At 34.1% G+C, this 23,974-nt stretch overlaps 2 protein-coding genes across 3 annotated transcripts in view; one reads left to right on the plus strand and one right to left on the minus strand.

Moving 5' to 3' along the window:
* The first annotated feature begins 1,738 nt into the window (after positions 1-1,738).
* On the plus strand, positions 1,739-22,314 carry Cibar1 (CBY1 interacting BAR domain containing 1). Of its 2 annotated transcripts, XM_046465015.2 has the most exons (9): positions 1,739-1,779; positions 2,346-2,580; positions 4,487-4,555; positions 5,247-5,348; positions 7,926-7,931; positions 9,463-9,567; positions 14,694-14,807; positions 19,854-19,973; positions 21,292-22,314. In XM_046465015.2, exons 1-9 carry the CDS (start codon positions 1,754-1,756, stop codon positions 21,385-21,387), a joined length of 873 nt encoding a protein of 290 aa, XP_046320971.1. In that variant the 5' UTR covers positions 1,739-1,753; the 3' UTR covers positions 21,388-22,314. The 2 variants fall into 2 exon arrangements, with proteins under 2 accessions (XP_046320971.1, XP_058441599.1); XM_058585616.1 differs by lacking the exon at positions 7,926-7,931.
* The window catches only part of Rbm12b (RNA binding motif protein 12B), a 31,973-nt gene continuing 17,280 nt past the window's right edge, over positions 9,282-23,974 (minus strand). Inside the window, exon 2 of the transcript XR_006856270.2 lies at positions 9,282-17,229. The gene's annotated coding sequence lies outside the window, so the exon portion shown is untranslated. The remainder of the gene's footprint in view (positions 17,230-23,974) is intronic.

A 23,974-nucleotide genomic window follows, 5' to 3' on the forward strand; every position in this document is an offset into this window, starting at 1 on the left:
AAGGGTATAGAACCCAATTGCTCTACCTAGGTCATCTAGGGATGATCTCATGGCAGAATGAGTCACAAGAGCACATGTGGGAGGAAAAGATCATATCAGAGTGTGGCCTGACTCTGGCATTAAAACAATCCTCTTGAGAGAACTAACCAGAATCCCACCAGAAATTCTTTAGTCCCTTCCAAGGGCAGGGCCCCAAAGACCTAATGTCCTAACCCTAGGCTCCACCTCTTAAAGGTCCACCTCCCACTGCCACACTGAGGTCCAAGCCTCCAACACATGAACCCTTAGGGAACACATACAAACCATACCAAACCAAATCAGCTGACACACCAAGATCAGCTGACCCAGCACCGGCTTACCAGAAAAGTAGGAACTGAAGTAGTACAGAACTGAAGTAGTACCCAGCCCAATCAGAATCCCGACTTAGCCAAAGGATTTTTGTAGGACACTAAGTTTTGTGGTGACTTATTACACAGCAAAAGCTGATACAAAAATATATACCTTAATTACATATATTTGTTTGTTTGATTAGCATCTATCCCTTCCCCAAGACTATAAACTTTATAAAAGCAAATACTCTTCTGACTTCAGGTAATCACACCATTCTCACAGCTTAGTACCTGAAACACAGCAGGCATTCAACAGCTAACTTGCTGACTGAATATATGGGGGGAAGAGAGAGAACACTTTGTAACAAGAGAGTAAGAGAATTTCTAAAGGTGAGGTAATAAAGGTCTTAGGGACATCCATTTGTGCAAAATACACTTTCATCCTGTCACATGAGGCCCTGAGAAATACAAGAGCAAAACCACATTTCCACTTCCTCAAAGAGCTTAAAGTCAAGGAACAGTAAAAAATCAGCAAAGTGTACTGCTGCAAAGGACCCCCAGACTGCCTGGACGAGCCAAGTGTGGGAGAAGTCCAGAAGGGTTTCTTGAGGCAAATAAAGGTTGAATTTAGACCTCAGGTTTATTTGGAAGAGCAGCTTAAGCAAATGCCAAGAGGATAGAAAGGACATGGGTGCTCAAAAGGAAAAAAAAAAAAAATCTGTTTATTATCTCAGTGTATTTTTAACAGCTGAAATGTGTGTCTCCTCATCAAACTCTCAGGCTCTTCAGGCCAGGGACCCCTGGTTCTTATCTTTGTATTGCTCCCAGCATCTAACACAATCTTTTCCACACAGTAAGAACTCAATAATTACTTGCTGAGTAAATAAAAGGTTAAAAATTACGTGGTAAGCACTTCTTCCAAAGGCACCTTCCAAGAGTCCACATTTTCACATTCAACACAGAGCAATGCAGACAGACAAGAACGTTAGGAGACTTAATTTCCCATAAGCAGAGCCTGGACCCCATTTGCCTTTAGTTTTAGGTCCCCCTCCTGGTTCCTAGTTGATTGGCGTTTCTCTCCTTTGCTTAAGAACTGGACACACAGGGGGTGTGGTAAGAGCAGTCCATAGGCGGGATGAAAGGTCCAGGCTTCCGGTCCGCTGCCGGCGCCCACCGGCCTGCACTGGTGGGCACGTGGCCGCCGTCCCTCCCTGCGTTGCTCCGCTCCCGCTCTGTCTGGGCACTGGTCGCCTCGGGCATTGACCGTGGGGGCGCGCGCCGCGTTTCTATAGAAACGCCCCGGCCGGCGCGGTGGCGCGCGGGGCGGGCTCTCGGGCTCCCGGAGGCAGCGGATAGAGTTCGGGAGTCTCCGAGCCCCCGTCGTTGGGCTCTAGCCAAGGGTCTCTGGCGGTTCGTGAGGCAAGATGTTGAGGCGCAGCCTGGAAAACCGGTAACAGCCCGGGGCCCAGCTGCCCAGGGCCGCCCTTACGCTAAGGCTGGGGTAGGGAAAGTGGAGCCTCTCCAAGGGGCCCACCGCGCCGAATTCCAACCCTGGGCCGAAGGCTGCACAGCCCTCTCCGCGCCCAGGGGCCTACCTCCGCGGGCTGCAGCGAGTGCCGGCGACCCCGGAGAGCCCGGGGCAGGGCTGGCTGCCACCCACCGCTCTTCCCGGCTTCGGTCCCTCACTGCCGCTGGCGGTGCAGAAGCCCGAGAAGCTGCCGGACGCCCAGGCCGCGCGGTGCGAAGCGGCACAAGCAGTCGCAACCCCGCTGCAGTGAGGCCCGCTTGGTCCGGGCCTCATTAAGGGCCAGAAGGGTCTTGGATCGGGAGGCCGGGATCCGAAGGGGTCCTAGAGGAGCGCAATTCGCCCCGCGCATCGGAAGACCGTGGGATCGTTGAGGGGGTTTGCGCCTTCACGGCTGCGGAATGCCCCGAGAATGTTTTCATATCAAATTAACGCGAAGCCATCTCATCTTAACGAGAATGTTTTGCTTTTTGTGTCACCTTTTTCTCTAGGGACGCTCAAACCAGACAACTGCAAGACGCTGTCACAAATGTGGAGAAGCATTTTGGAGAGCTGTGCCAAATCTTTGCTGCTTATGTACGGAAAACTGCCAGACTGAGAGACAAAGCAGACCTCCTGGTGAATGAAGTCAACGTGTATGCCTCTACAGAGACCCCAAATTTAAAGCAGGGCCTGAAAAACTTTGCTGATGAGTTTGCTAAACTTCAGGATTATCGGCAAGCAGAGGTATGGAATGAGGTCAGAGTGTATTGATGAATGAGCCAGGAAGTAGAGGATGAAGGAACCCCTGAAGACTTTGATTATAATCTACCTTACTGCAGTGGCAAACGCACACTTGATGATAAATGCATATTTTCTTGTCTTTAACATTGTGTTAGTCTACTAAAGGGAAGCTTTTTTGTGATTTACCGTTTCGAACTAAAATTTAGGGTGTATTTGAAGTCTTTCCCATTTGCCAGCTTTGGCGAAGGGGAGCCCTTGTACAGAGGGTTTTAAACCTAGTGCTTATGGGGAAAAAAAAGCACGACTTGTGTTTTGTGTGCACTTAAATACATTTAAAAGTATGACGAAGATGGAAAATGTTGAGAATGGCAATGTGAATGACTGAACGGTTACTAAATGGGCAAGCTATTACTGATGTTTTCATGATCTATAGCCGACCAATGGCAAGGCTATGATTTATAACATAGTGAGACACTGTGAGGTGAGGTTGGTTGGTTTGTTTTGCTTTGCTTTGAGTGGCCAGGAACTTGTGATTGTTTTCTTTCTAAAAACCCCCTTTTATCCCTTTAATATTTCATAAGTGCTTTCACTTGTATTTATTTTGTTTCAAGACTCAAGTTGCTTTGTCAGAAGTTGCCCAGTTAGAACTCCATTGCTTTTTTTCTTCTTTTCATCAGTGCTTTTGGTTCTTTTTTTAAAGCCTAAAAAAAATTTCAGTTACCAAAAAGTAAAACGAACCTAATATTTGAACCCATCATTATTATACATACAAAAATTTGAGTAAAAAACTCTCCGGTACCTTTTAGGAAAATGTTGAGTTCTTGTCATAGACATTTCTCAGTTATACATGAATACACAACTGGGCATTTGTTTCAAAACTAATTTACAATCACGGGTAATTATAAAATCTTATTGTAGCCAATAATTTCCCCCTTTTCTAGATTAATGCTATTATCAAATAGCAAAGTGAATTGATTTACATTTGTTCTCCTTTTATTTTCCTTGCTTACCAAATGGTGGAGGTGCTAATGACAAAAGGTAGGCAACAGAAAGGAGAACAGAAAAAAAAAAATATGGTAATCCTTATACTATAGAGTCAGTGTATGAATTATAAGAAATGATATAGACTAAACTCTCCTGATTATTCATGGTTTTGACTTTGGGATTCCAAATATTTAAAAGTTAGGTGAGAACTTGATTGTTTTTCTTCATTTTCCTAAAATATTAATATTTACTAAAATATTAAATGAAACATTTTATAACATTTGGTTTTCAAAAACTAAAGGAAAATCAATATGAAATGAAATGATCTTACATTATATAAATATGTATCAAAAAAAGCTTTCCCTGCCATAAAAATACGTGTTCATTTTTAGCAATTAAATAAATGTCATTTGCATTACCTGTTCTGACAGAGAAAATTTTAATGTCCGAGAGTTATTTTTCTTATGCTATATTTATATATGCACTTGCCTATTTTGAAAAAGTTTCTTCAGTTCCTTCTACTAATTTTATTAGTAAAAAAATCATTTAAATTACTTTGTTATTAAAACTATGTTTAAGGAAAACTGATTAATTCTGGTTAAAAAAAGTATAGCAATATACTTTGATCAGGAATACAGACCACTTGTGATCTAGGGTTTGATAATTCACAAATGGTAGTCAGAAAAAAATTGCAGCTAATATTGTAATCCCTAAGCATTGTGTTTGAGTTTATATTCTGTCTTAACAATTTCTGGTGAGTATCCTTTTACTCAAAAGATGGGTTAAAAAGTGACTTTTAATTAAAAATTAAAAAATTAATCTGTACAGTGATTATTTCAAAATAAACAACATTTTATTTCAGCATTTAAAATTTGATATCTTTATATGTTTCTTTTCAGTTATATTTTATAATAATTTTCAATAGGTTGAAAGACTTGAAGCCAAAGTAGTTGAACCTTTGAAAGCTTATGGAACCATTGTAAAAATGAAACGGGTAAGTAAATCTATTTTCTTATCCTATTATTAGGTATTCTGGCAAAGGGCATGAGGTTTCCAACTCTCCTTTTAATATAAAATACAAATTACATGGAATCATTCTGTTTCCATATCTTTCATGTCTGAAAGATAATTTCTTGGATATTTAAAAATAATGAAATATTTTTAGTGAGCTTACTAAGTATACTACTGTAGCAGCATAAGACATTACTATGGAAGTTTAAATATATTTAATATTTATAGTCATGAAGACTGTATGGACAGAAATTGTTTTATTAGATGAATATGTTTATTTTTGTTTTTATATATTTTTTCAAAGCAGATGACATTTGTACTTTTAAAATGAATGTGACAAAGTTCTATTTTTAAAATCAATATATAATTTACATGTAATAAAATTCCTTCCTTTGTAAGTGTTCAAATGTGTATGCCTGTGTAACCACCACCACAATCAAAAGTATATATGTAAATATATTGTATGGTTGTAGCTTTGCATTGAGTGTCATTATTTTGAGAGATTTTTAAAGAAACATGCATGCTCTTTCTCTCCCTTTTTCTGACACACCCCCTGCAATAATAATATTTCCTATGATAATGGTGCCTGAATGAAAATAAAAGCATTCTTCCTTTCATAAAACAGTGTGTCTTATTTCTTAAATCAGAAATTCACAAAAAATGCTTATTTGCAGGATGACCTCAAAGCAACACTAACAGCAAAGAATCGAGAAGCTAAGCAGTTAAGTCAATTAGAAAGAACACGGCAACGAAACCCATCTGATCGACATATAATTGTATCCTTTGAATTTTGGTCTTAAAAAAGTGTTTTGTAAGGTATGCAGTACAAAAGTAAATGTGTATGGAAATTATTCATTTATAGTTTTAAATTGTGGAGACTTTTAATATAATGCTGAAAATGAAAAAAAAAACTGTATTTAGAAGTTCTCACTATAGAAATTAGCTCATTATAAAGAGATTATACCACCTAACTCAATTCCCTTATATTGTTTCCACAAACAAACAAACAACCCACTCATAAATGCAGATGTTTTCAGAGTAAATTCAAATTTTTGAGTTGTTTTTCCATGGTGATTACTAAACATTAATTATAAAATTAAAGACCTATCATTACTGCTAATATATCAATGCCTTTCTGTCCCACTTTTGAAAAGAGGAAAGAAAAAATCCTATAATAATTCCCTTCATCCTTTAAAAAGTAACTCACGTGAAACCATAATTATGACTTTCAGCCAAATACCCTCAGGAGTTTCAGAGAGTATACTGAGGTCCACAGACGGACACAAAAGAATCTAAATAGGAGTATCTGCTGAAACAAGGTCCTTATGGTAAACATTACTATTTCCTAACCTAGAATGTACCTTGTTCATGACTAATAAAAACATAAAATAGTTGCTAAGTGCTAGCAATGAGGATAGGTAGGACTGTGTAGAAAACACTAACTTATCCCTGCTGCCTCTCTTTCCCATTCCTTATGTGTCTCCTTCCTACTTCCTTAAGGTTGTTACTACTCAGCTCAGCCAGAAACCACATGAGGAGTGGCTCTTTGGGGGCATTTGAGGTTCCAGAACACCTCCATTCCTGAGGGGAGTCCCTCGAACAGTGATCTGGGGCTGCGCCAGTTGCCTGGTCCTTCTTCCCATGGACCAAAGGTACATAAGCCCAACCTTATACTTAAGAAAAATGGGCAGCCTAAGGGCTGGAAGTACCCTTTGGAGGCTCTGATAGGAACATCTAGACAATTGTTGAGGCTTAAGATCTCAAACTAGAGATTATAGAATCCATTTTAAGCACGTCAAACCAGAGAATGCTGGAAAATTCATGACTGACACCTAGAAATCAAGTCAGAAGCCAGGCAAGAGCACCAGTATTTAAGAATTAAGCTAGATATCAATATTTTCTTTGTTTTGTTCTTGGCGGGTAGGGCTATATGAAGACAGGTAAAATATAACATCTGGAATCCCAAGCAACTGGCAATTAAAACAGGAATAATAGTATTGATACTCAATACAGAAATGAAAGCATTTCTAGATGAAGATTTTTTCTGACTTAAGTGTTCTGTTTGGGAAGGATTAAAAGCAACAATAGAAAAGATTATTGTTATAGGTGAATTGATTTGCTCACTGGTAAGATCTACAACTTACGTATTTTGACAACCTGAGGCTAGAAAATAAATGCAATCTACAGATAAATGTATTCAATAAAAATATAAAAATATTCAATCATAGCATCATAGTATTTTTACCAGGATACATCCTTAAAATTCAACTGACTCTTTGTTCAGAAGTATTCTAAAGTTCAATATGTAAAATAAAATGAAGTCCCTCTAGTAAAGATAAGAATCCGGGCTACAGATATATATAGCTCAATCAGTAGAGTGCTTGCCTCGTAGGCACAAGGCCCTGGGTTCAATCTCCAGTACCACACACACACACACACAAAGATAATGAATCCTAGATCTTTGCCAGCTCACTACTTAGGCCAGCCCCAGGTGACTTCTGAACAAGCTTCCTGTAACAAAGTTTGAAAAACACCAATCTGGCTCCCCCTTTTATAATTATCTGAAACTCTTGACTGATTCCTTTAATATAATGATAGCTGTATCTTAATATTTTAATAGCATATTCTACTCAAATTGGCATACTGGAGAATTTTTAAGAATTTTCAGTGAAAGGAAGAAATATTAAAAAATCTATATTCGCTTTCCTAAAACTAGCTGTGAGACTCTGGATGAGTTATTGTGCTCAGACAAATGTATTTCAGACTTTCAAAAATGAATACAAGTTGCTGAAGGATGGTAAGTTAAGATAGAGGTCCCAGCTATGGCTACTATCCCCAATGCTTTCCTAGTTTAGTGAACTCTACATATACTTATATGTTTTTATATGTTTTAAGGTGACAATATCAATAATTGGGAAAGAAAAAGACATGAATCAAAAGGAAATAGTCACAAGAACTGAATCAGTTATATTTAATAGTATTAGGAATTAATTTGCTTGAATATTCTCAGCAAAACATTGACATCAAATACTGATTTTTTTTCATTATAAATCTCCAAAACAGTTCTATATTACATTTCTGTGACAAACTCCTAAGCAAAAAATATATATATATGTGTGTGTTTATATATATATATATTTAATACCAGTTATGATTAAGCTGAGAGTTTCTGTGGATAGACTTTACATTCCATATGATAAATGTATACACAGATATAAATGAATTCATTTTTTAGTGTTTGATATCTTGAAATTGTGTAGCTAAGTATATAGTTCTGTAAGAATACATGAGTTTAGTTTACTGAAAAAATTGTTCTCTTTGAAATGTATTTTTTCCTTTATGAAAAATTCCAGTCACAGGTGGGTAATAAAGTGGTGTATCAAGAAATGGATCCTTATAGTAAACCCTTTTACTTATTTCAATTTATACATTTCCTTAAAAAAGAAACCAATGGCTAAATGTCACAATATTACATATCATAGAAATTAAATGACAAATGCAAATTTTCCCCAGTTATTAAATGATTATATATGACTTTTTAATAAATATAATTCTAGCATAAGAAACAACTTGATTAGAATTTAATCAGAAAATTGGGCTATGACTTTAAAAATCTCTGTTATTGTTGAAGAAAACAAATGTGTTTGGGCAAACTACTGTCTAAAGAAAGAGATGTTTAAAGAAATAGATATGAAAACTGAACAAACTACGTTATGTACACATACTAATATGTAACAACAAATCTCACTGTTATGTATAATTTTAATGCACCAATTTTAAAAAGAAGTACATGATTAAATTGGAAATGTTCAGCATTCAACAGTACTTTGTCACTGCATATGACTGTTGAGTTCTTGAAGTGTAACTAGAATACCTAGGAACCAGTTTCCACATTTGTATTTAAGTTTAATTAATTTAAATGTAAATAGCTATATGCAGCTAGTGGTCACCATATTGACTACACAGCACAGATCAAGATAGTTGTAGTACATTTCAGCATACATAAAGCAAAGCATTAAATTAGTTATTAGTGTACAAATTTTTTAATATGTATATGCTACATAGAAATAGTGTAATGTTAGTATCTGAGATATTTGTAGGGTATATACTATTCCACTGGATTAAGAATATTATAAAGTTAGAACATTTGAAGAACTATTAAACCTAAGCAAGGTGGTGTAGTAAGAGACTTTAGATATATACTTGCTAACCTTAAATATTTCAGTTATGATAGATGATTGATAGGGAGGGAGGGAGGGAGGGAAAGAAAAGGAAAGAAAGAAAATTAGACTCTCAGTTGTGGAAGGAAGGAAGGAAAGAAAAGAAAAAAATTAGACTCAGTTGTGGAAACTGACATAGCAACAGGTCCTTCTACTGTGTGTTTCTCTTAGTCCTATAGAAAGATGATTCCATCAAATCCATACAACAAATAGTCCTATGAGATAAACTTTATTGTATTTTATAGATTGAGATAATACTTGAGAGAATTGAAAATACTTACTAATAAATCCCAAGTCCTTTCTTAATAAAGTGGTAAGGGGAAGAGAGAGAAAATAAAGGATAAGAATGATAAATGTTATAAGTAGTGAAATACAAGTATTAGAAAACAGAAAATAGTCTCACAGTAAATCTTTAAAGAGTGATAGGAAAAAGATGATTTTTATAGAAGGGAAGGATTTTTGTTTGAAATCATGAATCATGTCACTTAATAGATTCAAAATTCTTTATTCTACATGTCTTATTATATAAATCATTGTATGTGGTAAAATATAATATTTAACAATTTATACTATTGTCAAAAGCCAATACTACATTAGTAACACGAATAGACTCAACAAAATGGATATTGATTTGATTTTTTATATCTTTGGTTGGGGAATACTTTTACAGGCAGAATCTGAATTACAGAGAGCAACAATGGATGCTACCCGAACAACTCGTCATCTGGAGGAAACTATTGACAATTTTGAAAAACAGAAAATTAAGGATATAAAGGTAATTAAGAATTAAGTTTCAAAAAAAGTTTTCTAACCTTATTTTTTCAAACTTATGAAAAATTACTGATTTTTTAGACCATACTCTCTATGAAAAAAGATGTTATAGATCAAAACATATAATGTGAAAATAATGGTAGGCAAAGGAGCTGCATTTCAACCAGAGATTAGACATTCAACTTTTTATCCCAAAGACTGTTTTTTCAAGGAAAACTAACAGTATGTTTTTATGTATCAAATGGCATTTGATATGTAAATTATCTTTCAATCTTCACAATAGCCCCACAAGAATGGGTGGTGTTATTAAGAAATTAAGCAGAGAGCTTATAATCGCAGTATCTCAGGAGGCTGAGGCAGGAGGATCCCGACTTTGAGGCCAGCCTTAGCAAATTTAACACTTAGTGAGACCCTATCTCAAAATAAAAAAATTTAAAAAGGGCTGGGAATGTAGCCCCAGGGTTCAATCCACAATACAGAAATTTAAAAAAAAAAAAAATTAAGCAGAGGTATAATTTTAAAAATCTGTGGTTTCCATTGTAAAACACTATCATTAATATCTATTACACAAGACTTTCTAATAGCTATTATCAAATAATAGGGTAATAGCCAACCATATAAATTTTCATCCACCACCACAATAAGGTGTTTTAGTCAGTCAACAAAATCACAATCATTGCCTTATTTCTTGTAACACATCATTAGACAGAAACCTTTTTACAGGATCATAAAATTCAACAGGTCTTTGGTGGCTTTTTGTTTATGTATCTTGGAAAGAAGGACTGATTATAACTACTTTATATACTTTAAAAAATTCACCTAAGGATGTCTTTTTGGCTCACTGAAAATTTTCCAGTAGCAAGTTTTAAAATTTTTCTTCCCACTTATTACTAGAAAGAAGCTTTCCTGCTTTTATAAGATATAATCTTATCAATAAAATAAACATTATTTGCCAGTTAATTATATAATACCTCTCTGAAATCTGTGAAACAATACTCATTTGCATCTTTAATTTCCTATCATAATTTCAAAAGGATTTCAGAACTTTACTTTCTCAATTCAGTCACAGGCTTTGCACTCTGCTGTGTAAGAATCTAAGGAGGCTGCCCTGAGAAAAATGCTTTTACCAAGCTGAGAGAATAAAGGGGCGGGGGGAGGCATGAAGTTCTACAATTAATATCCTCTCACGAGAACTAGAGGAACAAGGCTTTTTTAGATATCTTTAACATGAAAAATGAGAATGGACACTTTGGAGGCATGCCTGATTCCACTGCTGCCTAAGGGCTTCCTTAGTTAGTAATGCGAATTGAGTTTCTCCCTCCACCACTGACTCTTCCTTGTGCCTGCAAAACATTTTTACACATGGAAATTCATCTCTGATTTTTGAGCATCACCAAGTTAACTATTGAGGCACAGAGGATGAGTGCAGAATTTCCAGAGAAAATGCCTGCTACTGGGATTTCCTGAAATGGGAAATGGAGGGGCTGTACAAAGAGCTTCCAACACCTTCTCCTTGCCTGCAGTATCATGCCCCTAAAAACAGAAAGTCCTCTGATGGTTCTGGGATGGGGTACAGGAAGAAACCTTCACCTTTAAAAAGTTGAGATAAGCCAGACACAGTGGCACATGCCAGTATTCCCAGTGTCTCAGACAGGATCAAAAGTTTGAGATCAGCCTCAAAACTTAGTTGTCTCAAAAAAAAAAAAAAGCGCGAGCGAATAAGCGAGTGTGACCTGGGGACTCAGCTCAGTGGCACAGCGCCTTGCATTCAATCCCAGTTCCAAATTCCAAGTATAAATTTACTGATTTTGTGTTTGGGGCCATCACCAATTTGAGAATATTTTCATCACCTCAACCTTGGACTGTCAGCTTCTAAATCCCTGCCTACCTCCCACACCTAAGTAGTCCATATCTTATGTGTCTATGGATTGGAATCATGCATAGTATTTTGTGACTGTTTCACTTATCATGCTTCCAAGGCTTATCCATGTTGTAGCATGCATCAGTACTTCTTTTATGGCCAAATTACATTCCATTTATTATATGGATATTGTTTTGTTTATCCATTCATCAGTTAGTAAATGTTTGGATTGTTTCTACCCTTTGGCTATTAAGATGTAATGCTGATGTAAATAAAAATTCATGCCCAGGTTTTTGTGGACATTTTTTCTTGCATACATACCTAGGGGTGGAACTATCGAATCATATGGTAACTGAGTAGCCAGACTTTTCCAAAGCACCTGCACCATTGTACATCCCCACTAGCAGCATATGTGGTTTCTAATTTCAGTACTTCCTATTCATCAGGCTTCTTGATCGCAGCTATACTACTACTGGGTGTAAAAAAAATAAATGGCTATTTCGATATTTTGCCCATATTTTAATTTTTTTATAATTGGGTTACATTTTTGAGTTGTAAGGGCTTTTTAGTGTATTCTGGATAAAAGTTCCTTATAAAAATTTGAAGTTTTCTCCCATTCAGTAGCTTATTCACTATCTTAATGGTGTCGTGTGAAGCACAAATTTTTAACTTGTGATGAAGTCCAGCTTACTTTGATTTGTTGCTAAGACTTCGTTACTAAATCTGTGATCCTTGTTTTCTTCTAATAGTTTTAGTTCTTAATACAAGAGTATTTGAGTCTTTTATCCATTTAATTCTTGTACATGGTGTGCACTAAAGATTGAATTTCATTCTTTTGCATTAGATTATCCAATTGTCACACTATCATTTGTTGAAGAGATCACTCTTTCGCCATTGAATGGTCATATCCTTGTTGAAAATTACATGTTTTTACTTCTGGACTCTTTCTCTCATTGATCTGAAATTATCCTATGCAGTACCACACTGTCTTAACATTGCTTTGTGGTAAGTTCTAAGATCAGGTTGTGTGAGTCTTCCTATTTTCTTTTTAGATTGATTTATCTATTCTGGAGCTATATTAATTGTAGAATCAGTCGGTCAATTTTCCCAAAAAGTCAGCTGAAATTTTAATAAATATTGCATCAAATCTATACATCATTTTGGGAATAACATCTTAAGACTGATTCTTCTAAACCATGAATATGGAATAGTTAGACTGTTAGATTTTCCTTTACGTCTTTAAACTATATTTGTAGTTTTCCGTATATGGTGAAGTAGTTGATGTGAGCAAGAAACAAATTTTAATAGCTTCCTTTTATTATAAACATAATATCATGATTTTTCCATAAAATTATAGAGACAAACAAGAATCTCAGCATTCAAAAAATAATGCTAGCATTTTGGTTTAGATCTTTCCACACTTGATCCTATGCACATATACCAGAGATATAGTAAATAAGATTTAATAACACACATCTCTTGGGCACTGACTATATAGCAGGTACCATTTTATGTAAATAAACTCATTTATTCCTCACAACATACTTATGAGGAAGGCACTATTATAATAAATATAAAATTTATTGTGGACACATTCATGGTAAAAAGTAGAGATCTGTGTCATCCCTTTTTGATTTACTCAGTATTTTGTAATATGGATATTAATTTAACCAGGCTTAATGAACATCTAGGTTATTTTGCAATTGCAGATGGCTTTTTTCAACCTTTGTTCTGGTCCAGTTATTCTCTTGGGATAAGTTGCCAGAAGTGGAGTTCCTGGTTCAAAGAACACACACACACTAATTGTAATAACAATTTTTAAACCTTATGTCTGCAAAGATTGAACAGTTTCTTTTCCTATCAGACTTTGCATAAGCATACATGCAGCTGATGGGTAAATAAAAAAAATCAGTATTATAATTTCATTAGTACTGTTAAAGCATTAAGTACTTTTTCATGTGTCTAATGATAAACTTTATTTCTTTAGGGGATGCTGCCCTTTTTTGAAATAACTCTTTACATTGAGAAAATTAACTCTAAAGAGATGTGTTGCAAATATATTTCACTTTTACTGCTTATGGCATTTCTGCCACCTTAAACCTTTGTTTTTGTTGCTAAGTCTATTGGTGGTTTTGGTTTCTGCCTTGGTGTCATACTAGAACTGTTGCTGTCCCCAACATTACATAAATATTTGCTTATGTTTTCTACTTTTGCGTTTTTAGAATATTGTTAAATATTTTTCTTGTAATTATGAGGTAGATATATAACTTTTTCCTTTTGATAGAAAGATCTGTTGTCATCCTTTCTTGAAGAGCATCTACTCTAAGTTTTCATTTCCCCTTGCTTGCCTGTTAATATCTTTTTTTAAAAGAAAATGCTAGTTTTTATTTTATTTTTTTTTCCTGCAGATCATACATTTATAGTATTCAAAAATCAATTTTATTAAACAAAAATATGTAGTGAAATATCTTACTCCACTAAACATCTTGCTGGAAGCTCTAATATTAGTTGGTAAATAATACTTTACTTTCTAATTTAGCCGATTTACTTCTTAAACAGGTGATATGGCTTGTCACTTTCACTCTCCGGTTTTCCCTGTAGGAGTTTCCACACTCTTAAAGGCATTTGATTCCTAACTGGTTAGCAATTATCTTAGGGAGATAAGCAATTAAGAAAGTCTCAGTCCTGGTCAGAAGCTATTCCACCTCTAAGGCATCCTTTGGTATCTGGCGAGTCTAAGCATCAAATCCAAAACTGTAACTTAGCATCATGCCGTTTATAAAAGTCAGTTGCTAGGTCAGTGTACCAAAGCCCTCTGTGACCTATATAATAAGTGAAATAAGAGTCATTGTTGGTCATAATTAACAATCTCTTATCCCAGAATACAGTTTTTGTTTTGTTTTGTTAACATCAGTTGGAGTTACTAAAATACCAGCTTCAAAACTTAACTGGAATACTTAAAGGCATGTACCAGAGAATTTGCTGGCATACATTTTAGTCAGATTTTTATTTTCATAGCTGTCAATTACCAGGTATAAAGATAACTGATAAAGAGTATGACCAGTAAACATTTTGTATAATTTTAAGGTTCTGCCATAAAAAGTGTTTATAAATATTTCTATTTTGGTGTATCTTTTGTACTTTGTCTTGTAGAAAAACAGGATACCTTTGTCTTTCATAAAATGTAAAGACTGTAGTGCGGAATAAGTACTTTTAACTACATTCATAAAACAATTTAAATGACTAAATACAAATCTTTGTTTTTCTAGAATATATTTTCAGAATTTATCACAATTGAAATGTTATTTCATGGCAAAGCTTTAGAGGTCTATACTGCTGCCTACCAGAATATACAAAAGATTGATGAGGATGAAGATCTAGAGGTAGGACTATGTCTAATATGGTTCTGTTAATATGAAAATGTTTCAAAGAGAATATTAGTTTGTATAAGTAAAAATATCTTAAAAATTAGAACACTACAATGGTGATTATTATGTGCAGTCCCAAACACATGACTTTTCTCATTTTTCCATTTATTTATTTTTTAACTTTTCAAATTAACCATAGTAAAGTTCCAAGACAATTTATAGTAAAACATAATCTACATCAAACTATTACATGAAATAAAAATTGTGCATTTTCTCTGGTGATATAAATACTAAAGTGTACTTAACATTGATTTGAGCAACATTTTGAATGTTTATGCCATACATGATACCCAAAGCTTTTCATTTATTTTCTTATTCAATCCTCTCACAAACCTATGAGATAGTTGCTGTTTAGTCGCATTTTACAACTACAGAAGCAGGCTTAGAGGCTTTAAGTTCATTATCTGTGACCACTTTGCTAATAAATACCAGGATCTGAATTCCAATTGGCTTTGTGTAAATTACTAAGCCATGAAATAAATTTAGGTTTTATGCAGGCTTGCTGACAGGAGTTTTACCTAAATGCAAATAATTCTGACTGTCCAATTAACAATTAACATTGGCCAATCAGTAAGTGTCAAAGCCTGGACTTCAGTAAGCACACCCAAAGAGCAAATGCCCTACCTTATCTTTCCAAAGGAGAAAAAAAATGGCTTGAAAGTGTTTTTGCTAAATGAGAGAAAATATTCAAGTTAACCAGAATTCTGTATTAATAAATGGCTGATTTGGGAGTGTCTCCCATTTACAGATTCTGCAGACTACCCTCCCTCCCCATCTTTTAAAAATATTCTTAACTATCCATAAAAATATCCTCTAAGCCTTCTTGTCTGATTACTCAACTGTTTCCAGGAAACTAATAAAATCAGGGCGCAGCATAACTAAAATGAAGAAAGGTTCATGTTTATTATGTTTGTTTCTGATTTTATGTCAGTTATGCATGTGATCATAGTTATATATATCATTTGTTAACAGATGACCTCATAAGTGTAACCTGCTTTAAATACTAAATGTTTTTTTCACTCCTTTTCATATTGTTTTCAAAAAGAAAATTATTAAGTTTTTATCTGTCATTTATAAAATAGCAAATGTTTCTATAGTGATTACTTTGGGCTGATTTATACATTTTGGCTATGCTAGTTATTTTAATCTTCCTATCTTCATTTCTATGGATCAGAAAACCAAATCACAATGAAGTTGAACTTCCCAGAGATCCCATAGCTTGTTAAGTAGCAGAGCTGGGGGTCAAATTCAGAGGTCTGATTACAAAGTTGTTTTAATCCTCTACACCATACTACCAGAAGTATGATTTTGGGTGAATCACACGAATCATTTCCTGCAAGAAACAACACTGTACTAAGGGGCAGGTTAAAAATGATCCCCTACACTTTCAGTCTTTTTCTAATACCTTTCATATTCCACTTGTGAACTGATTCTAAAGTTCCTTCAAGTCCTTTGTTCCCTAAGACTTTTTCCCTCTCATTCAGGGGCTTCCTTTGTAATTCCTCTTACCACTACTCTTAATCACCTCTTAATCAGTCTATGGGAGACAGATCCATGAAAACTAAAGGTCCCAGGGTGTGTGGTAGATGTGTTTTTAGTGGTACTCACAGATATGATTTATTACAGCAAAAAGCACATAAATAAAGTAAAATCAATATGGGGAGAAGGTGAAAGAGGCAAAACCTGGAGGAAACCAGGGCTAAGCTTCCAGGATCCCTCTCCCAGTTTATTGAGCACCTGTGTTTATTGAGCACCTATAACAGGCATCATTCTAAGTGCTGAGGATTTAATATTGTGAAAAATGGTCTAACTGATCAAAGCAGGAATTTAAAATATACCAGGAAGTTCAAACATTAAAACAAAACAAAAAAATACTGTGTAGCTGTTTAAGTTTTAAAATTCCATTAAAAAAAATGCTGTATATGATAATAGCATTCCAAATAGTCTCCAGAATCAAAGACTTGAGAGATAAGGAGGATGACTGACAAAAAAGTCCTGGGGCAAGCTGCTGTGAATATAGAGCAGTGTATTTTAAATAGTTCACAGTACAGGGGAAAGCACATCTTCAATAAACCAAAAGCAGTAAGAAGGTCCCAAGAGGATAAGGATCCTATAAATACAAGGATTCTTGGAAATACAGAAAATACACAGGGAGGGACAGAGAAATAATTCACTGTTCTTCCATGTAGTCCATGTTCTCTGAGAACCACTGAGATGATATTTCAGCATCAGTCAACTTTTTACAGTTAGGCACTCTGATTACATTCAAACTATCTTACCTTATTTGTTCTTCACATAAGTAATGTTGGGCCCCTTCAAATGTTTTCCCCTTCAAAAATCACTTCTATGCAATCATTTCAGATCTTGAGATCCACACCTAGAAGAGATCTTGGATCATGTTGGAAAATGCATTATTGCCAATAAATTAATCTTTCTGTTGATCTGTTCAACAGCAGATTTGTTGTTTTGCAAGAGATTAATTGTAATAAATATTTAACTGTTTTAAGCTTATCCTAAAAGTTCCATGTTTTCCATTTTCTGCTTATTTCAGTCTTTGCTAGAGATGTTTAAAATATTCAAATAAAAAATATCAATTGATTAATAAGTCATCCAGTTTTTATATCATACCTGGACACCAGTGTTCTGTCTGGCATTAAAATAGAATTTAGTCCTTAGAAACCTGCTAACCTAATTAGTATCCCAGAATTGCCCTAAAATACAAGTTTTGTCTTCTAAGTTTCCTTTTGTGTCTTGCAGTTCTTAAAGGTTTAAAGGAATGTGTATAGAAATCACTTGATTTGGGTCTCCTTTTTCTCTCCCCACAAAATGGGGTTTAAGTTCATATTAAATCATTCTTTAGGCAAAAGTGAATTAAATTATCTATTGGGAGGACTTGCAAAAAGAAAACAGGGTTTCCTACAGTAGTTGTGGCAAAGGTTTAAAGGAATGTGTACAGAATCACTTGATTTGGGTCTCCTTTTCCCCACAAAATGGGGTTTAAGTTCATAAATTATCTATTGGGAGGACTTGCAAAAAGAAAACATCGTTTCCTGCAGTAGTTGTGGCAACAGATACTTAATCCATTAAAAACAGACATAACTATATTCTTGAGAATAAGAACAGTAGGAGCTACTGACCAGAAAACAGGGGAAAGCAAAAGATAGCATTTGACTTGGCTCTTGAAAGATGAATGAGTTTGCCGGGATCCCAAGCTGAGGAATTGCAAAGGCACAGTATGACATTATATATGTTCTCCATATAAGTATGTAGACTACAAGTGATGAATGGTAAGTTTATTAAGCCTTGGATGTCACCTAAAGTATTTGGTCTCTGGTACTACCAGAGTCAACCACCACAAAATGTTTTTTAATAGAGAAATAATATGGGGCTGGGGTTGTGGTTCAGCATAGAATGTTTGTCTAGCACATGCAAGGCTCTGGGTTCGATCATCAGCACCACGTATACATAAAGATATTGTGTCCAACATCAACTAAAAAAATAAATATTAAAAAAATAGAGAAATAATATACTTTTGGTCTTCAGGCAAATCTAAGTAAGCTATAAAGAAAATTCTATAGTCTGTAAAATTAAAAGTACCTCAGGTAACAAATTTAGGGAGAAAGGCTTATAGCTTGGTCTACTAGGTAATATAGATATATAGAAAGGCTAATGCCTTTCACAATAAAATTAAGTCTAGAGCTGCACTGCCCAATATAATAAGCTACTAGGTATATATGGCTTATTTTAGGTTATATAAGTTAAAGTGTAAATTCAGCTCCTCAGCCACATAAACATATCAGGTGCTTAGTAGCCACACATGACCAGTAGCCATCTTTTAGGACAGCACAGAACATCAAATATTTCCATCAAATCAGAAAATTCTATTTGACAGTGCTAGTCTAAAACAAATTTGAGAGAATGAAATGTGTTCATCAAAACAGAGTATGTGGAGTACACAGAGAATTAATTGAAGGTGAGATAAGTTCTTTCAGAGAAACATTTTTTTAAAAGAGTAGCCTAAGGGAAAGGGCATAAGCAATAGAAAGGAGATATGAATAAATCTAGCTTTCAAAAATCTAGCCAGCTAGCACAATAAAAGAGGTTTCTAATGCCATGGAAAAGAAAAGTTTCAGGATTGGACAGGGAAGACAAAGACAAAGATTTTGGTGATTTTGGTAAGGGATTTTTGTGGAAAGTGAAAGCCCAATTGTAGTTTGCTAAAAAATGGAGATGAAGTAGAATATTTTAGAAAAATTTAAGAAGTAACACTGTACCTTGAAGTTTAAAAATATATATATCTGGAGCTCATTTTCTAAAGGAAACCTTTGAAAAATGAACAAAATTTTTGTTTGTAAATTTAAAGTTCTAAAGAAAAAATACACATTGGAAAGGATCAGGATGCTTGCTTTTTAAAATAAGGATACATTGAAGAGTTTGAAGAAAAAGGGAAGTTGAAGAAATTCACACTTGTTAGTCTGTATGTTAGAGCTATGGGGAAAGAAAAAAACAGAGATAGGATCAGAAGTTTAGTAGAGTGCTAAGATTTGAAAATACTCTCTTAAGGGAATAAAAACTGACAGGTCATGGCATTCCAGATCCTAATGAGACTGGAATCCATGAATTAATAGTGGCTCCAGTTTACTCTTATGTGATTTTCCATAGCAATTCTGCAATGAAGTTAAATTGATGAGTCAAGAAAAGGCAGAGCAAAAAGAATCAAAGGTATGAGCTACAACTGCCTTACTAGCTTGCATACTCTTTGAAGACCAGAACTTTTGCAATTTCCTGGTAAAAGCACGCAAGTTTTTGTTTCATAATTAATTATTGCCTATATCCCCCTTCATTGTACACAGTTCCAGTGGATAAGACTATCGTCTTAAACTCACAATAATTCAAATTTTGTCCATGAAGGGTATGCTTTAAAAAATCTTGATTAATTTGACTGTCTAGATTTTCATTTAGTATCTCCTTTATAAAAATACTGTTTTATCTTTGCAATAGGTTTTCCGAAATTCTCTGTATCCACAAGATTATTCATCTCGTTTAGATATTGTAAGAGCAAATTCAAAATCACCTCTGCAGAGATCACTGTCTACTAAGTGTGTATCTGGAACAGGACAGGTAAGCTAAAAACCATTTAAATCCAAATTTCTGCCTTTGGAGGTTTTCAGTATTTAAAAATGTTTCCATTAGGTCATATACTTTACTCTATCAGGAGCTATTTTCTGTTTTGTAAAGGACAGAAAACTACACTCTGTTATTTCTTATCTTCTATAGTCACACATTATTCTCTGAAACAGAACTCTTTGAGAGCAGAGATGAAAAGACAGAAGAATGCTAATGTAGATTTGTTGTCTGGTATATGAAGAGCATAGATTGTAAATTCAGTTTAAACCTCGCTGTCATTTAGATTTACCCAAAAAATGAATTACAAAATGAATTACACTGAACATTTTCATGACTCCAGCAATACAGCTCTTTAGAAAAAAAAAGAGCCAGTTTTCTTTTTTCTTCTAACATACAGAAAGCCAAGAGTAACTGGACCGAGGATAGCATGCCAAACTATAGTCTAGAGAGCTCTGACCTTTCTGTATCTAGCCTTCACAATTTAAAACTGAACAAAATATTTTCCAAGTACAACTTTTAGATGAAAATAGAAATCTGACTAAATACCTTCTATTTTCATTTGATTCTCTTCTAAGCATTCATTTTCTACTTTATAGTTACGTATTTCTTCCCTCAACCAAATTATATTTTACTATCTCAGCATTAATGTGTGCTTTGCACATATATTCCATAAACTTAGTCATTATATTACATATAAAATTTTGACTATTTGAAACTAGTTAAATATTACCTAAGTTAACTTATGTTTGTATAGTACATTATCCTAGGATTTTCAACATTAGCTCTATTGACTTGGGACCACGTAACTTAGGAGAAGGGTTATACTATCCTATCATTGTAAAGATATTAATTAAACAGCATCCCTAGCCTCTACCCACAAGATGCACAAAAAATATTAACAGTTGAAACAACCAGAAGTGTCCACTAGGAGTTATAATCACCCTTAGAAAGGGTTAAGCACATGCCGAACGTAAGCTGGTGAATTCAGATTCTCAATTCATTCCATTTAAGTCCCACTATTTTTATATCAGTATTTCTGTGACATGCCTAGTTGAAATATCCTTCTGTTTTTGCAATCCTTTTGATGATTTACTAATGCTGTTTTTGCAACCCAAGAATTTTTTTTTATACATAATATACTGAGTCCATATTTTGTTACTACTTACTGGTAGCTATCTAACCAGAATTAAATGGTTAATTTCATATATATGATAAATTTCTATGTACCCTTGTAAGGGCATATAAAAAGATACCAAGAATGTAAAAATATTTTAATAAGTATCTTTATTTTTAAAATATTAATTTTTAACAGATAGCTACCTGTCGGCTAAGAAAGGATCAACAAGCAGATGATGATGATGAAGATGATGACGACTTAGATGTTACAGAAGAAGAAAATCAATTTTAAGTAAACCTTATTTCCATTTTCATCTTAAATGAATTGAAATTCTGGATTACTAAACTGTAAAACTTTATATTCAGTTGATGGGTTTCACCTCAAAATGAAATCCTACTAAAATGGAAAAATAATTAAAGAAATTTATGCTCACCAAAAATGAAGGTTTTAAAAAATGATATACTCTAGTCATTTCAACATTCTACCCTAGTGTTATGTGATTTTTTTAATATAAGTTCCAGTAAAAAAAAAAAAAAGATTATGTATTTCAAAACATTTCAGATTAATTCACTATACCTAGTTGAAGTTGCAACAATAGATAAAAAGAAAAAAAAGATTTTAACAGTTCTTCATGGCTTCTTTTTAAGACTCCCTGTTTTCAACACCAGAAAAGGTATGATTACAAATTCTACTTCATAAAGCCTTAAATAAAAAGCTTTTTTTCTCTTTTACCTTTATTAAAACCTATGTGTCATTTGATATGTAAATTTACAGTTTTCAACAAGAGTGTAATCAAATACAGTAAAGGTACTGAGGCATTATGACAATAGGTTTTACAAGTGTCCATAAAGCTTATATTTTAGTCTTAAACAAAAGTGCTATCATACCAAACAATTATATGTGGTACTGCAATTTGGAAAAAAAAAAGTAACTTTTTGGAATGTTGCCTTATCTTGGAATACCATGAATCACTAAAAAACTCTTTAAAATTTTGCCAAGCTATCATCTAGTTAATGAAAGGTCATAAAGTCATTCTATTTCCTAAAAATATAAAAAATTTAATCAGAACATTTTAGTATATATACTGCTTTTATTTCTTTTAGGAAGAAATTATTCTTTTGTTATTTCCTGGATCCACATCAGATATTTATAAAATCATTCAGGGTAACTGGAAAAAAGCAGTTATTCGCAACAGAAAAATAAAAGAGTTTCTAGAAAGCTTTTTGACTTGTTATTCATGGTTCTGTGTTTAACAAAGTACGACTTCCTAAGACTGAAATAATTTTATTATTACTAATGTTTTTAGAAAATTCTCAAAACACTAAGTTGATATTGTTAGTAAATTTGGTGTTGTGATTCAAAGGAAAAAAAAACAGGGTTACAGTATTTTACTTGCTGCTTACTAAGAAGTAACTTCTCTTGAGCAACAGGAGCCTCACCTGTATAGCTAAAATGTTTTTGTACCTAATTAATGAATCAATCAACAAATACTTCTGGAATAAAACATATACTAAGAACAAAAGGAATACTGTCAATGAAAATGAAAATACCTTCATCAGTGTAAAATTAAGTTTCATTGTTTAAACTTAGTTTGGCATACTTACTCTTAAAGGGCCAGATGATAAATATTTCACATTTTGTGGTCCAAGAAACACAAACTAAGGTTATTATACAGTTACTTATGTAACCACTTAAGATATAGCCACATTTAAGAGTGTAAAAACCTTTCTTAGCTTCCCTGCTGCAAGCAACCAACCCAAGTTATTTAGCCTGTAGATATTCATCACTTTAGTGATGATGATCCTGATCAAGTGATAGTACTTCATATACAATTATAGATCATAAATATAAATGCAGTATCTAACGCAGTCCACTATTTAATGCATAGACAGAGGCATAGATAGAGGCAACAAGTCTTCAGAACTCTAGTGCTCTTAACAATGATAAAAATCATATTTGGGAATATATTTCTACCTATCTCTTGATTATGGGTTTAAGTTTACTTTCTAAACATGGTTTAATATTTTTCAGATACCTTCTAGACAAAATGTTTAGCTTTCAGACACTGGGTGCCATGATAGAGAATTAATATGCTATTTCCAGTGTACCTAATACATCTCTGGGCAGGACAGAAAGGAAAACTGGTTTTGAAATGACAGTTACAAAGGATGTAACACACTGTCTGAAATTGTGATGTGCTGATAAACTGGTTATCTGGAATGACAAAGGGAGGAGAGAATGCTCTGATTTGCTACATTTACCAATCTGGTATAAATAACTGCTTCCAAGGCCAATTTCAGTCATCAACATATCAATGAAAGCTGAGTGGGAAAGAGAAAGGCAAAAATGGCTCCCAACCAGTAGAAGCCAGCTATCTATAATTAACTTTTAATAATGTTGAAAAATATTAAGCCCTAAATGTTACAGAATAAAATATTTACATCATTTAATTTCAAAATTAAAATACAAACTTGTTATTTACCATAGCTAGCCTCTCATCTACCTCTACCATCCCATCCCAGCCCAGTTTGAAAAACAATCACATATTAGGTGATTTTTCACTTTAAGCTTTATCTTACTTAGCTTAATGCTGAGAGTGGATTCAAGTCTTCCATTCATTACTCAAGAAGGTTTAATAAAAATAAACCATCTATAATCATTAAGCAATTTAAAATATTATTTCTATTTTGTTCATTGTGCTTGGTTTAGATATTCCAGTTTTATGATTCTATCTGTAAGCTTACTTACTAGTTTAAAGAGCCACACAGAGGTGCTTTTTGAAAACCAAACTGAGTAGTTTCACTATTAACTATAGAAATTTAAGTAGGCTTCTGTTGAATTTCTTTATATCAATGAAAATTAACCCAAGATATGTATT

The sequence above is a fragment of the Marmota monax genome, unplaced genomic scaffold (assembly GCF_021218885.2).
Source record: "Marmota monax isolate L192 unplaced genomic scaffold, Marmota_monax_Labrador192_F-V1.1 WCK01_AAM20220418_F8-fsc00003, whole genome shotgun sequence".
In the NCBI taxonomy this organism is placed as follows: domain Eukaryota; kingdom Metazoa; phylum Chordata; class Mammalia; order Rodentia; family Sciuridae; genus Marmota; species Marmota monax.